This window comes from Bidens hawaiensis, unplaced genomic scaffold, assembly GCF_021521415.1.
Source record: "Bidens hawaiensis isolate Kalapana, Puna unplaced genomic scaffold, B.hawaiensis_p1.1 tig00012813_1, whole genome shotgun sequence".
Lineage (NCBI taxonomy): Eukaryota > Viridiplantae > Streptophyta > Magnoliopsida > Asterales > Asteraceae > Bidens > Bidens hawaiensis.
Genome location: NW_027492066.1, coordinates 725,297 through 740,738, shown reverse-complemented (window position 1 = coordinate 740,738; position 15,442 = coordinate 725,297). Strand labels below are relative to the sequence as shown.

The window sequence follows — 15,442 nt, the reverse complement described above, 5'->3', positions numbered from 1 at the left end:
GAACTACCTGCTTAGTCCCAGGGCGAAAACCGAATATAATGATTCTCATATCTTTGCCTGCAAAAGAAACAAACCTAGATAACTAAGTAAAATTTTGAATTCTCATTGTATGAAAAAGTCCACAGATCATTTTTTGTTCTCATACCCAAGCAAATTGACATGCTTAATACCCAACAGATTCAACTTCGCAGAAAGCATCATATTAAAATTGTAGGATAAAAAAAATCGCAAATAACATAAACAATTATTTAAGTGATCTACCATACCAACGACCTGAAGAAGCCTACGTGTAGGAGCCTTCTCTGGCTGTCGAGCACCAGATGGCTGCTTTATTGCCTGCAGACAACCATTTTCAGCAACAATTTTAAATAGTCAAGTGTACTACAAAACTAGCTTGTAGAAGATAATATTGATACTTTGGAAGTAACAAGATTTGAGACAGAAATTCAAAGATAGATATATGTATTTAAAAATTAAAATAAGCCATAGATGGTATTGTTTAAAAGAAATGGTAATTATCTAAGAAGCAAAACTTACAATCTTGTTGAATCTTTCGATGGTGCCAAATGTATTGTTCCTAGTGCAATCACATCCCTGGATCCTTCACTCTTAAAAGTAAGAACAAAAATATATATGTCAGATACAGCATTCATGAACGTTCATATGCATGTAGAAATTGCGCACGTGTGCTTGTGAGTTACCCTATGTGCAGATGAAAACCATATGTAATCAATTAACCGGTTCTTGAATACTAACGATATTAGAAATGAGCAAGCAACATACAATTACAGTTTATACTACTACTGCAAACTTCTGTAATAAATAAGATCATGATCGAAAACTTACCAAAAAAAGAAGGCGGTAATTAGTCACAAACACAGTAACCTGCTTCGTCTGTGTTAACAAGAACACCATACCCCTGAAATCAAAGCACACAGACTCATATCGAGAACACTTTATAATGAAATGAAATTAGTGTCATAAAAGTGAAACATCAAGGTAACACCAGACCTTCCTGCAGAAACTGATTAAGATATTTATAATGTCACAGTCTTCTGTATTAGGATTGGATAAGCCTTCGGGCTTGGATTATTCAGTTGACATGGAGGAACTATCGAAGCCGGGTTCTATTAAATGCTAATTAGGCCCATATTTATGTTTCTTGGTGGCTAAGTATTGTAACCAGAATCCTAGTCCATTTATTCTCTCTCTAATCTGAAATTGTAATCTTGTACTGAGCAATACATAATAATAAAATCCTAGTTGCAGCTCGTGGATGCAGGTCACGGTGTAGTAATTATTTTCTGCTTTCCCGCTGCGTATCGTATCTAAATAATACCTGACATTCCTAATTACTCTAGAATTCTCAACTTCAAATGTTGAATTACACACAATGGCAAATATATATATATTAGGTTTCACATAATAATAATAATAATAATAATAATAATAATAATAATAATAATAATAATAATAATAATAATCAAAGTGTAGTACGTTCATCATCTCCAAATATAATAGAGTTTAAATTAAATGCTTGCCTCAACAATAACAGTCTCGGCTTCAAGCAAAACCTCTGATAATGCATTCGAATCAGCCTCCTGTAAATAAATAAATTAACATCCATCACAAATTACACATTCGGATTCATCACGCACAATATTATTATTGATATTCTGTATCTAGTGACGAAATGAGAGTGAATATAAAATGATAAAGTGAAAACCTAGAAGAGTATTAGTATAAATGTACATCAATTTTGGTACAATCAACGGCGGTTTCGCCTTCAACGACTTCCGGTTCACTGGTTCGAGTTTCTTCCGGTTCGGCGATTGCAGTCGGTTTTCGCGCGTTTGACGTCGCCATAACGCGGCCGGTGGTTGTGGTGGTGGTGGTGAGTTAGTTATTTACGACGGAAGAATGCATACAACGGAGGATGGAAGTGAAATCAATTGCACGATAATACGATATACGTAACAGCCAAACGTGTAAACTAATTATATATAATAGTTAATTTGGGTTAATAATAAAGCAACATGTTTTTTTCACATGGCTTTATTTTAGGGCTTTCACATAGGAGATCATGTTAGTAGTTTTCTATTTTATCATCTCTTCTTCTAAACACAATATGGAGCATACCAACTCCACTTAAGTAGTTATTGTGTTGGATTTTTTGACTTATAAATGATATATTGTTAATTCACTTATAATTAATACTAGAAAATCATTAAACAATTAAGTTAACATCCAATGTTGTATTCAAAGAGGCTTTTAGAGATTTATGAATTGTAAAATTTTGTTTATCATTATTAATATCTTATGAATCTATAACGTATGTTATCATGTATATTACTAAATTTAACTTTTTTGTTGTTTTAAACCACCCGTGTATCATATGGGCTCTATCCTAGTATATTAATATGATGATGACGGTGTGCTATGTACTTACACACAAACTTTTATTATTATTATTATTATTATTATTATTATTATTATTATTATTATTATTATTATTATTTTGTTTTCTCTCCTTTTTAGAAACATAGAGTATTCTCAACTCATCCCTCAAAATTAATAATTATGTGAGGAGAGTTTATAAAATTATAGGGTAGGATTTTGAGTGATTGTGAGTGTACATTATAGAGAAAATGTAGTGCTTTTTAATAAATTTGGGAAAACTTTGTTTGCCTCTATATTGGTTGTGAGTAAATGAGAGAGAATCATGTAATGATAAAGGTATAAAAATATTATTTAATTGAACAAAAAAGGAAAAATCTAGTATTTTTTAATGTAATTATAAAGATGGAGATAGGGAACGGCAGGGAATGCTAAATTAAACTAAAAAACACTATATTTCTCTCTCATATTCAATTAAATAATACTTTTTATATCTTTATCATTACAGAATTCCCTCTCTTCTACTCATAATCAATTCAACAAATATTAAAAAATAAACAAATTTACAAAAAACCACTACCTTTTCTCTCCCCCATCTTATAATTTACAGTCACAACCACTTATAACCTCACTCTATAATTTACAAGTTTCCCTCGCATTAATTTAAGGAATATGATGAGAATGCTCTAAATAGTAAATATCTATATTTGAAGATAAAAGTTCTATGGAGTATCGAATGAACTAGTGTCTTCACTTCGCGTGTTGCGTAAGGAACTCGATAACGGACTCGAGTTTTTAAATGCAAATATATAAACATATCATAATGACTATCACTTTGATACAAAAAAATGTTTATTTAAATATAAAAAACTTTGTTGGTATCGGTTCAACTCATTACGGTATCAACATGATACCGCACTCACTATAAAGCTTACAATAAAAAAATATATTCTATTGCCAATACAATTTTGTTTTTAATGAAACTTATGTACTTTATTATGAATACACCTTCGTTTTAACGGCACTACATAGATGAAATATAAACATGTCGTAACGACATACTAAAAAATCTAAAAAAAAAACTTCTTATGGTGGACATTTAAAAAAGACCAACTTAAATATGCATATATAATAACAAGTTAGAGAACATATTAAAACCATGAATACTTTGGGGGGTGGGGAACAAAATTAAAACAAAGTTTAGCAAAAGAGAATATTTGAGATCAAATTAAAAACAGTTTAGAACTTTAAGGGGGCTAATTTGAAAGGAACTTAAAAATTGAGGGACTAAAATTACAAAAGTTTAAACCTGAAAACATGAAATTCCAAAAGTACACACCCAAGAATTGTAGCTTTCGGTTCCTTTTGTATATAGTTCATGTTAAATGAGGAAAATACCAAGTACCTTGACTAGCCTCTATTTCTATAAATACTTTTAAGTGATCATTTCTTGTCGGACCGTCCGATTAAAATCTGCCATATGACGAGTTGACCGTTCAAAGATAGATTTTGCTCAAAACCAACGAGTTTTTAAACAGTCGACCCTAACTGTTTATAGTTCTGTTAGTCGGATCCAAATGTTTTAAAGTTCGATCGGGTGGCCAATCTAAATGGTTGGATCTTTATCAAAATGGTCGGGTGGCCAATCTTGTTAACAGGTGGAAGGATTTTATTGGGTTACAAATCAAGCGAATGACAGATGAAAACAGACGGCCGACGGTTTTTGAAGGATATTTTGGGGATTTTCCAAATTAAATGTATAGATATTTATTTATCTTGTTTTTTTAAAAGTGATACATAAAAAACGTTATATATCACTAGTTACTTTTCTCTATTTATAACTCTTATTGTATTACTTATTAATCTTGTATTTTTGGGGTTTTGTACTCAACACTATATAGTTTACCTCAAATATAATTTGATGTTATTTTAAGTCACATGTTCATGACTATGAAAGTAACTGTATGGCTTTAGTTTTTTTTTGTTTTTTTTTTATTTAACTCGGCTGTACTTTTTTTTATGTAACTTGATTATTTAACCAACCAATTTTGGGTTTCTCTTCAATTTTGAACATACCATGAATATATTTTTGGGTTCGTTTGCTACATTGAGAATACCAAAACCGAAATAATTCTCATTTACTGCAACATGCGGGTTTAATATGCAACTAGTTATTTCTTAGGACACCAACTATGGTATTTGCAAAAGTGAACTTCATGATTTCTTTTATTTAAAATTTTAAACTTGGTTTTGTATTAAGAAAGCCCAATTTTTATATATGTTTTCTAAGGTGCTTATTGACTTAACAAAGATACAAAAAATATTTATTTTGCGAAATAAAGAAGATTACATAAATTATATCCTATAACTATCGCTAGTTATATATTATTATATTTCTTTTTAATTTATTATTAGAAAGAATTTCACACAATAGTAATCAAATTTTACCATTGTTTTAATGTTGTAAATTTTAAAATTTTTATAATTTATTATAAATAAAAAAACACAAATGAAACATACATGAATTCTAGCTATAATGCTAATGCTTTTAGCCTTTTCAAGTGATCGAATCGGGTTAATGTCAGGAAAGCAAACACAAAACATACAGAAACACGAACGATAGCAACACAAATTGACGAGTCAAGAGTGTAAAAAAAAGTAATCGTCAAACCCAAAACTAAACTTTTTTTGTTGCGGTGTTGAGCCCTCAAAACTTCTGCCACCGGTCCAACCATCCTCATAACATCCGGTCTTCACACGCCATTAAATAATATCCGGGAAGAATAGTTGAGGACCAAATGACTTGGTGTGTTGATAATAGATAAAAATGTGTACAAAACTACAAATGAATTGGTGGACCATCGTTCTCTTGGACAAATTCATAAGTACAAAATGTCAGTGAATCAACTGAACATGGTTAATATGGACCATGATAAAATGGACATTTTTGTCTTTTGGATAACAAGGTTAAATGTAACTTTTTTTTTGAATAATTAGTGGGGTTAGGTATAACCTGGGATCCTTTTATTATCTCAATTCAAAAATTACTTTAATGTTATTAGTGCCCAGCTATTATTACAAAATATTATTAGTGTAACAATAATCTATATTAAAAAAATAATATTATTCTAGTAAATTAATAATAATAATCTGATTTTAAAAAATGATACAATCTAAGAGGTAAAATGACCTTCTGCGGCGGGTGGGTTCTGCCCTTGTGGTACTAGAGTCGGTCGTCCCACGTGAAAAAAAAAAAATTAGTACTATTGTAGTGTAAAAGTACCGGTCGTCTCATGTGAAAAAAAAAAATTTAGTACTATTGTAGTGTAAAAGCACCGACTAAGCCTTTGAGTATATAGCGATACTCAACTAAGAAAATTTCTCGCAAGTCCGCACTATTTACATACATTTCTTAGTTTGCTACCTTTCCAAATCAACCATAGAGGCAGGACAGGACAACTGCTCAACTTCAAACATTTTATATAAGTGAAAACTTTTATAGGGTAAAATCCACATCATTGGACATGTTTCATCCTTAACTATACATCTAAAATAACACACTCTGCTAAGTCCTAACAAGCAAATACCCATATCAATTTTATGCCAAAAGGTCAACAGTCAACAACACTGCAACCTTAAAAATACATGCATCTTTAAAATCTTCAAAAGTACCTTTTTACCGCAGGGCTTGATCACGGTTCACGTTTCTTGAAACTGTGCCCGCAAGCGCCTTATGAAACAGGTCCGGGCCCATTTAGACTAGACCCGCTTGTTGTCACCAGTAACTCAACCAAGCTCAACTCACCCAGATCACCGGGTCACTAGAATCACCAACCACCCCGCCGCTTTCGCATTCCAACATAGCTTTTGCGTTAACTTCTCTACCAAACCGCCATATGTAATTAAGACCAACGAGAAGCTCTGTAATTGTAGCTTCTGTTTTTTCTTGATTTGCATAATGAAGAGTCTGTACGAGAAGCATGTTCGTTTTAGAAAGCAAATTTTGGTGCTCAAAACTCCTCTCAGATTGCCACCTAATCATGTTATGCGCGAGTGGAGATAACCATTCTAAAGTACCCGAGATAGCCTCACTCCATTCTTCAGCTAAACCCGTGTCGTACTCTGATGAAGTCAGACTTTTAGCATACGGTTTTAGCCTCGTTCGAAGAGCGCTTCTCACGTTTTTCGGTAACATATTGTATAAATCATCTCGTGCATCAGGACCAATTAAGTGAGGTGATGCCACAAGCTTCTCGAGTACAATGATCACATTAGCGTAATGTAAAGCTAATGCAGCGGCGCCGAGTGTTTCAGGAGGCGCTTCAAATTTCTTTTGTTTGGAACAAATTTCGACATCAGATTCTTCAATCCTAAGTGGCATTGCAGGTGTGGTGGTGGTTAAACGGTTTGGTGTAGCAGTCTTACCATGCCATAGTTTCAGCCTGGTTTTAGTAGCACGGGCTAACGGGCCGGACTTTGTGGTTGACTTTGGTGTTGACTTCCCAATAGGACCAGAGTAAGTAATGTTTCGAGTTTTACCAGAATACGGGATTGAATTACCAATCGGGCCCGAATAGAAAGCATTCATGTTATTTGTACTCGAAATCGGGCCGGATTGGGAAATTAAATCTCCCAATGGGCCGGACGAAAACCGGGAAATCTTATACTCGGTTGGGTGGATTGAAGAATGAAGCAATGCAGACACGGATTGACTTCGGTCCATATGATCAGAATCTAGAGAATCTGAATACTCGACAGCTGGCAACACGTGGTTGATTCCAAAAACATGTGCGATCCGATTGAAGATTGTGAAAATGGATCTTGCAAGACGGAAAACCACATAATCATGAGTCTTGTTCCATAAAGACATCTCTTTTAACCGTTTGACTTCTTGTTGCCTCCACGACAATTTCTTCATATATTCAACCAAAGTTATGCTATCTTGATCTTCATTGCTCTTAATTCTTTTCAAAATCTGTTCAAGTTCAGTTAACGTTTCGATTTCTTGATACAAATTTGCGTTAACGAGGACAAACTTCTCCATCTTTTTAACTTTCTTGTTCATCTTCTTCGAACTCAACTGCCATTGGTATGGGTCAACGCCTGATTTGACCAAATCATCGTACGCACGCTCAAAGCATTTTAAAACAGGATCGTTACATCTTTTCGCAAGACGGGTCACAACTTTCGCGACATTTTCCAAATTATGTAGCATTTCGGCGCATATCAAATCTACTATGTAACCATCATCATCTGAAACAAGCTTCTTGATACCAACCGAGTTAATAATTTCATCTTTTAGTTTCGTAACTTGCTTATCAGTAAGAGAGTTCCATTGATGAACCAGCTTTGAAAGCAGGCTTGCTACTTCAAACGCCAGCACCCCGATCCGAACCTTTTCTTGACCGTGGTCATGTTTTGTTGAAGACTTCCATAGCCCCCGAAACCATGACTCAGCCACCATCTCTTACCTCAAATAATATTGAAGCAGTGATCTTTGCAGCTTAAGCCCGACAACAATTCTCTTGAATCTTGATTCTGAATTAAATTATATAAATCAAATTAATATCATCATCTTTAAACCTGCTACTTATGATCATGGTTGTAAAAATCGTGCTTAGGCGCCAATTTATCGCTCTTTAGTCAAACTCGGTGAAAATTGAAAATATATATATATATATAAAATTTGGTATATGTGTGTATATTTGAAAAATTACATATAAATTCCAATCCAATTAATCGCCAGTCCCTACCCCAGCACCCGACTAACGCCTAACAAGTTCTACAACACTGCTTATTCCCGAGTCTAATTTAACGAGGGAAATGAAAGGAATCAGAACTCGGTTTTTTTCAACGAAAGAAAAATTAAAGAAATTAATGCTTATTTTCACAGTTCCAAATTGGAACATGATTTTTCCAGGCTTCCTCCTAATTCCTTTCATTTCGCTCGTTAAATCAGACTCGGGAACACAGCAAAGTGATAACCAAATTAAGATAAAGTGCACATTAAAGCCAAGATAAGATATAACTTAAGAAAATAACCCTTGACTTTTAAAAAGTCAAACTTAGGATCCCCTTGAATCAGTGGTTCATATAAGATCAATCCAAAACTAAAACTACAATAATAATAATAATAATAATAATACAATAAATTCTCAGGTAATGAACTGAATCAAGATTGAAGTGAAATTCATCCAAATTGTAACTGAAATACAAACAAATCAATTCAAAATATAATTGCCGTATTAATAGTTTATTGGATTACATCGAAACAGAAGGCAAGCGGGCAACAAGCTGCGCCGCTACCCCTTTTTGAATCGCAAAACCCAATCTTTTAAAAGCTATATTTGCTGATCTTGAAGTCATAACATTAATATTTTTTCAAAATATTAAAAAAAAATCAAACAAACATATAAACCAAACCCTAGGCATCCAATTAAAAGTTGTAACAATATAACATAAAAGCAAGGTATAACAAAAACACCAAGGAATCAAATGAGTTGATCCACTTGCAAGAAGAATATAATATATACAAATATAAATATAAAGATTAAAAGAACACACCAGCAGCAGCACAAGAACATAAGAAGAATCTTCATAGCACCAACTTCAAGGTCTTGTTGTGTTGTTGTAATGAGAGAGAAAGAGATGAGAGAGAGCATAATAATATGATGGACACTCAACTCAAGTCACATGGTCGAGAAACCGAGTGAACTAGAAAGAGAACATATTATTGATTAACATTTTGCTTTTTAAGTCCTTTTTGGTTTCTTAAATGTGCTTTTTGTGTCCCTAAAGTATTGTTATAAGGCTCAAAAGTTTATGCTTTTTTATATTGTTTTCTATCTTTATAGGTAAAAAGAAAGTATAAGTATAATCCACGAGGTGGTAGATATATGGTATTAGAATTTAAAATACTAGATTTTAATAATTATACTATTATTATAATTCGTGTTTGTGATTTAACTAATGGTACTTTTCAGTACTTTTAACTTTTTTTACTTTCTTTGTTAAAGAGAGATCTTAATTTGCGTAATTATATGTGTATTTACACTTGATTTTCACTCGCATAATTATCTGTGTATTTACACTTGATTTCACCTGATTTCGTGTACAAGGATATTTATGAGTCGAACAGGTAAACTAAGTTTGTTTGTGAACGAAATTGACTAATCAAGTGCAAATCAAGTGTATATAGAGGTTGAATCAAGTCTTACAGTTTTTTTTATGGTTACGTTATTTGCAAATGTTGGTTGTTTTGTTGATTGATATAAAAAGTTATTTATAATGATAAGATGATAACATAATTAATAAAACTTGATGGAAAGAATGTTTATTGTCTTAAGCAAATTATGTTAGGGATGAAGTTCATGAATGATCATACAAAATGCATTTCATATAAATATGTAATTATGAGTATAAAGTATAAAGATGTGTCTGCCGTATACTTTTAATTACTTGAGTATACTAATGAAAATGCAAAATAATTTTTTTTTTAATCTACATGTGATTTGAATTTAATTAAATGTGATATCCATGATGAAAAGTTGATACCATAAAATCTTCAGTAGTGACATATTCATAACCAGTGGTACACCAAAGGGTGCGGAATTCGACAATGCACATTTGATATATGCTATAAATAGAAGGTCTAGAGGACTCGTTTCTCCGACAATCGAAATTTAATTTATTAAAATTTAGTTTTTTTTTTTTTTTTGAATAATACGAGTTGAACAACTAAATCATAGTCCGTAATCCACATAAAAGCCTTGATATCATGCATTCTATTTCGTCTCTTTTATGCTGTAAGTAATTAGATATACATGGTAAGTAATTAGGTAGACATGTGCTTTCATGTTCCTGTAAAGAAATACATTTAGAGGCTAAAAAATAGTTAAAAGTTACTATGCAAATCCTGAATTTGTGTACCATGAAAAGTGATAACTAGTTACCTCTAAAGTTTCGATTAAGGTTCATACCAAAGGAAGGTTTGTATGATATTAAAAAAAAAACAATTAAAAAAAGTTTTAAACAATCTGTTATTAAAGCCAACCAAATCTATAAAGTCAAAACAACTTATTTGAAACTGAAAAACTCACATTGTTATTAATACTTCTGTTGTAATATATAGTAACGGAAAATATATACATAGTAATAACTAAAAAATTATGATAGCAATTGACATTCTCGTCTAATGGTATGGAGTTGATGATTAATGTTTGGGATTTTTAAGGTCTTAAATTCAAAACCTAATTTAATGGATTTTCTTGGTGTTTTCTTACAATATTGAGAGCGGCAAAATCAGTATAAACGGTTGCATCACTTTTCAGGAAAGCTTACACGGGTATTTGAAAAAAATAAGGCAAATTGGAAATAAATAGTCTCAACTTTTGTGTATTGGCCGAGAATAATCCCAACTTTAAAAATCACTACTAACGGTCCCAACTTTCAACTATTTTGGTCTCAATGGACCTCCGTTAAAAAACACTTAACGCCGTTAAGTTTTTTCCCAAGCTTCAAACTGACGTTTTAGGGATTTTGATCGAAAGAACGATACGCATCGACAGATGTAAAACTTATCTCGAAACGATGATCCAGGCGACGAAACAATGTTTCAAATCGGGTGTTTGAATTTCTAATTAACAAAAATCAAGTCATTTAAGTCACTGTTATGAGATAAGTTTACGTCAGTTGAATCGTATCGTTCTTTCGATCACCCTAAAACATCGGTTTGAAAATTCGGAAAAAACTTAACGGCGTTAAGTGTTTTTTAACGAATGTCTATTGAGACAAAAATAGTTGAAAGTTGGGACCGCTGGTAATGATTTTTAAAGTTGGAATTATTATTGACCAGTACACAAAAGTTGAGATTATTTATTGGAATTATAAGTAACATATGAATGAAGTAAAACATGTTTGAATTTGTAACACTTGAAAGAGACTTGTTTGGTTTATAAATTATATGCGATGTCTCAAACGTTGTTAACGTGTTGAAGATGAATTGATTCGGATAATATAAAAACTTTACACTTACACATGTTTAGATAATCCTTTATGCGGATTATAAATTAGAGGTATATTGATTTTTATTAATCTTAACTATTTTCTTTTGGTTTCTGCCGGTCCCAACTAATGAAATAACTATTGACAGTTCCAACTTTTAATGTGTTTGTTCCTAATGGTCCGTGACTGACAGAATTCTAAGCCGTTGGTTTCAGATCGCCAGAAAAAAGTTTTTGTCTGGAAAAGTCAAATTTGTTGCCAGAAAGCACCATCTGAACACCGCCACCACCACCACTTGACTCACCGCCAACCAACTACCACCACTTGAGCACCATCAACCGATTCCAACGATGGTTCTGGGTTTCTGGCAACCTCACTAATTGGCTTTTATAATAAAAAGGTTCCTAAAGATCCGATACAAATTAAGTTACCAAGATGTTTGAAACGAAAATGTCGAGTTTTCGGAAAAAAATTTGAGTTTTCCGGCCAAAAACGTTTTTCCGGTGACCTGAAACTAACGACGTTAGGATTCTGTTAGTCGCTGACCGTTAAGAACAAATACATTAAAAGTTGAGACCGTCAGCAGCCAGTTTGTTAGTTGAGACCGATGGCAATAAAAAGACGATAGCTGTGATTAATAAAAACCAATATACCTAAATTATATAACATAAAACTTTTTAGTTACTTTTTCTTAATTGATCCTTCAATATTTTTTTACAAGGTTTATAATATTATATTATATTCTATATGATTAATAAATAAATTATATGTCATTGGCTTTCTGGCTTAATGGCAGAAGGTGATGGTTAAGGCTTAGGATCCTAGAGGTCTCATGTTCGAAACCTGACTCAAAGGGGTTTTCTCACAGTGGCGGGTTTATCCTTGATTGTGTTCTTGAGTGAGTCAGGCCTGGAGCGTCAAAATCAGTATGGACGGTTGACATCCCGTCTCAGGAAGGCTCACTCAGGTATTGGCGATGGATCCAAACGTTATTATAAAAAAATAAATAAATTATATAAACATGGGTTACCATAATTGGTCAAATACGCAATCATAAGTCAACAACATCAAAATGTATAATCGAAACCGGTTTTTATATGGAGTGATTATTATAGAATTGTTTTAATTTTAAAAAACTTCTCAAAATACAAAAATGTTATAGAAGACCCGAGACCGTATACTTAAATGGTTGACTTGTACATGTAAAGAAAGGAGTGTGTGGAAAAATAGTGAAAACGATACAATAACTACAAAAAGAATAAATAGAATCGATTTTTAGAAACATAGTTTTTTTTTTCTCACTTTTTTTTCTCACGTGAACCGAGAATATTGTTATATTGATCAAAATCAATATTTATGCTATGATTTTTTGTATTTAATTTATTTTTCTATTTATCGTGCTGGTTTAGTTTGGCAGAAGTGCAGAACATACTTATACATGTTGGCTTACAATCTAAACGCTTGCTATAACGTATCCAACACTTTTTATCGCTTTCATCTCGCATCTAGTTGTATCATAACTTGTTAGTATATATCATGATGACACACTGTGTTAGAGTAAATCAACTTCGTTCTTATGGTGTAGATAGTGTGATAATAGTGACGGATCCATGATTTTTTTTAGTGGGTTCACTATTTGGGTTTATTCAACAGTTTTGATTGATCTGACGGTTCATGTCGGTCTTTTATCACATAATAAAAAAACCACACAATAACAAAAAAAACAAATATTGTCATTAAAAAATTAAAAATGCATTGATTAAGTTTCACATAATAAAAATACCATACAATAATAAAAAAACAAAGATCATCATTAGAAATTAAAAAAATACATAATATCTATTAATATTCATATAATGCCTACATTAATTGTCTAGTTAACTAGTTAAAAGAATAAAAATAAAAACATGCTATGAGATTCTCAAGGTTTGAAAGGTGGGATGTTTACCACTAAACCAAGTTTCCACTTTGTATATAGGTTCACTCTCATCTATTTTCTATCTACTCTAATAAACGACTATTATTTTTGTCACTTGTCAATTTCATAGCACTTTTCATATTTTTTTGAACCAATTTAATATATGGTTCTTACCTTTTAAGTCATTTCAATGCATGCATTCAATATTTATATTAAATATAAATTCTGACCGATTCATTTATTAACATTCATGGTGAAATAAGAAAATAAGAAAATATAGACGTTGAAGTTGCAAGTTTGTTAGAATAAAATTTTATAGTCACGGGTAATTGCAAATAAATAAAATAAAGGTGTGTCATTGTCGAAGAATTTGTATTTGTATGGTAAACTACAAATTGTTTTAAACTAGGATTCGAGCAGCAGTGTATAATTTTTTATATAAGATTGGTTTTAAGTTTGGATTTAATAATTTTCTCATATGCATTTGAACTCAAGAAAATGTGTATTTTCTTAATTTTCTCAAAACATTTTGTATAAATATTGCGAACATGAAGAATACTTATTAGGCTATTATATATATCTTGGTGTTTAGCATTAAATCATTGAAGTTGAATATTATTATAACTATAATTCATATGTATAATAATTTACTATATGAACTATCTGTCATTTTGTAATAGTACATATGAAATTAATCCTTTATTTATATGATTTTTTTGTGTAGTATAAAATGTTTTACCAATAAGAAGATCAATATTTAGTTTTTAATACTTTTTTTCATAACTCAAACCAAAATGCTTTATAAACATATATATTTTATGACTTGATTTATATTTTTATACATTTAAATATTGTTAATTTAATATGTCTTATAAGACAAATTACTTAATTAAAAGCATTCTAAATTCTAAACAAAACAATCTGCTTCATTCCCATTCCACTATTTTCGCTTTCCAAAATCATTTAAGATATTGAAAACTACAATATCGTTTTCATTAGTTATTCACATAATTTCAATATTATATTAACTTAATTTTATTTTTATACAAATACAACGAATTGGGTTTACGTTAGTCTTACATGTTGGTTAGTACATAATTAAAGTGTTTGTTATGGTTTATATTCAAAATAATAAAGCTATATCTAGAATTTTTTTTAAAAATTACAGTCATAACATTTATTATTAAAAGATGTTATAAAATTCATTAAGATTCACACTTATTATAATGTAACTTAATAGAATATTTATTAATTTCATTTTTATTACTTATAACTTAATCATGCTCCTCGTTACATTTCAAGGAATATTTTATTTTCACATTAATTTAAAAAAAAATAGTTAATTCAGTTAAAAGTCAATTATCATGCTTCCATAAAGTCCGAAATCTTTGCTTCTTCTTCTTTTTTTCTATAAGTTGTTAATATATATACACACACACACACACACCGATTAATTAAATATTCCAACAACTTCCTATAATATTAACGAATAACACGAGATTAGTATTCAAATTTAAGCACTTCTAATCTAATACTTTCAACTATTGTAAATAAGGATAACTACCTTCACTTTATGCAACTTTAAATATTCTGCTAACTCACTGTTATTTGAATATGGCTTTAAGGTTGATATATTTTTGTTATTTTCTAGCAATTACATTTAATATGAAATGATGTCAAAATCATTTTGTTATAGTTTTTCGGTTTTATATGTTGCTTGATTATACAATTGTTAATTGTAAAATATAAAACCAATTAAAAATTTGTCATACACAGAATATTAATGCTAACAAATTTATCATAAATTCTAAAGATTCTAAGGATGATTATATCAATAACGTTCAGGTAATCTGGTTTTTGGGATAATCATGTTATTTTTGATAAACATGAGCAGATGATGTCACCCATATTATTTGATTAAAAGATATGATATTCTGTGTGCATGGATAATTTTTTTGTTAGTTTCATGGATACATTATCATTTATCTATGGTTGGTATGTACTTGAAGAGCCTTATTTGTCACACAGAAGAGTTATAAGCAGAACTATATGCTATCTTATCAAGAGTTACAAGCAGGCATAAACTAAAGATTTTGATTTTTGATAAACAATATATACCGACCA

At 31.1% G+C, this 15,442-nt stretch overlaps 1 protein-coding gene across 1 annotated transcript; it reads right to left on the bottom strand.

Moving 5' to 3' along the window:
• Positions 1–5,854: 5,854 nt before the first annotated feature.
• Positions 5,855–9,039, bottom strand: LOC143542264 (protein PSK SIMULATOR 1-like). Its single transcript, XM_077034897.1, has 2 exons — positions 8,962–9,039; positions 5,855–7,935 (listed from the first exon to the last, which is right to left on the bottom strand). The coding sequence occupies exon 2, from the start codon at positions 7,859–7,861 to the stop codon at positions 6,194–6,196; it is 1,668 nt and encodes a 555-aa protein (XP_076891012.1). The 5' UTR covers positions 7,862–7,935; positions 8,962–9,039; the 3' UTR covers positions 5,855–6,193.
• Between the last annotated feature and the right edge of the window lie 6,403 nt (positions 9,040–15,442).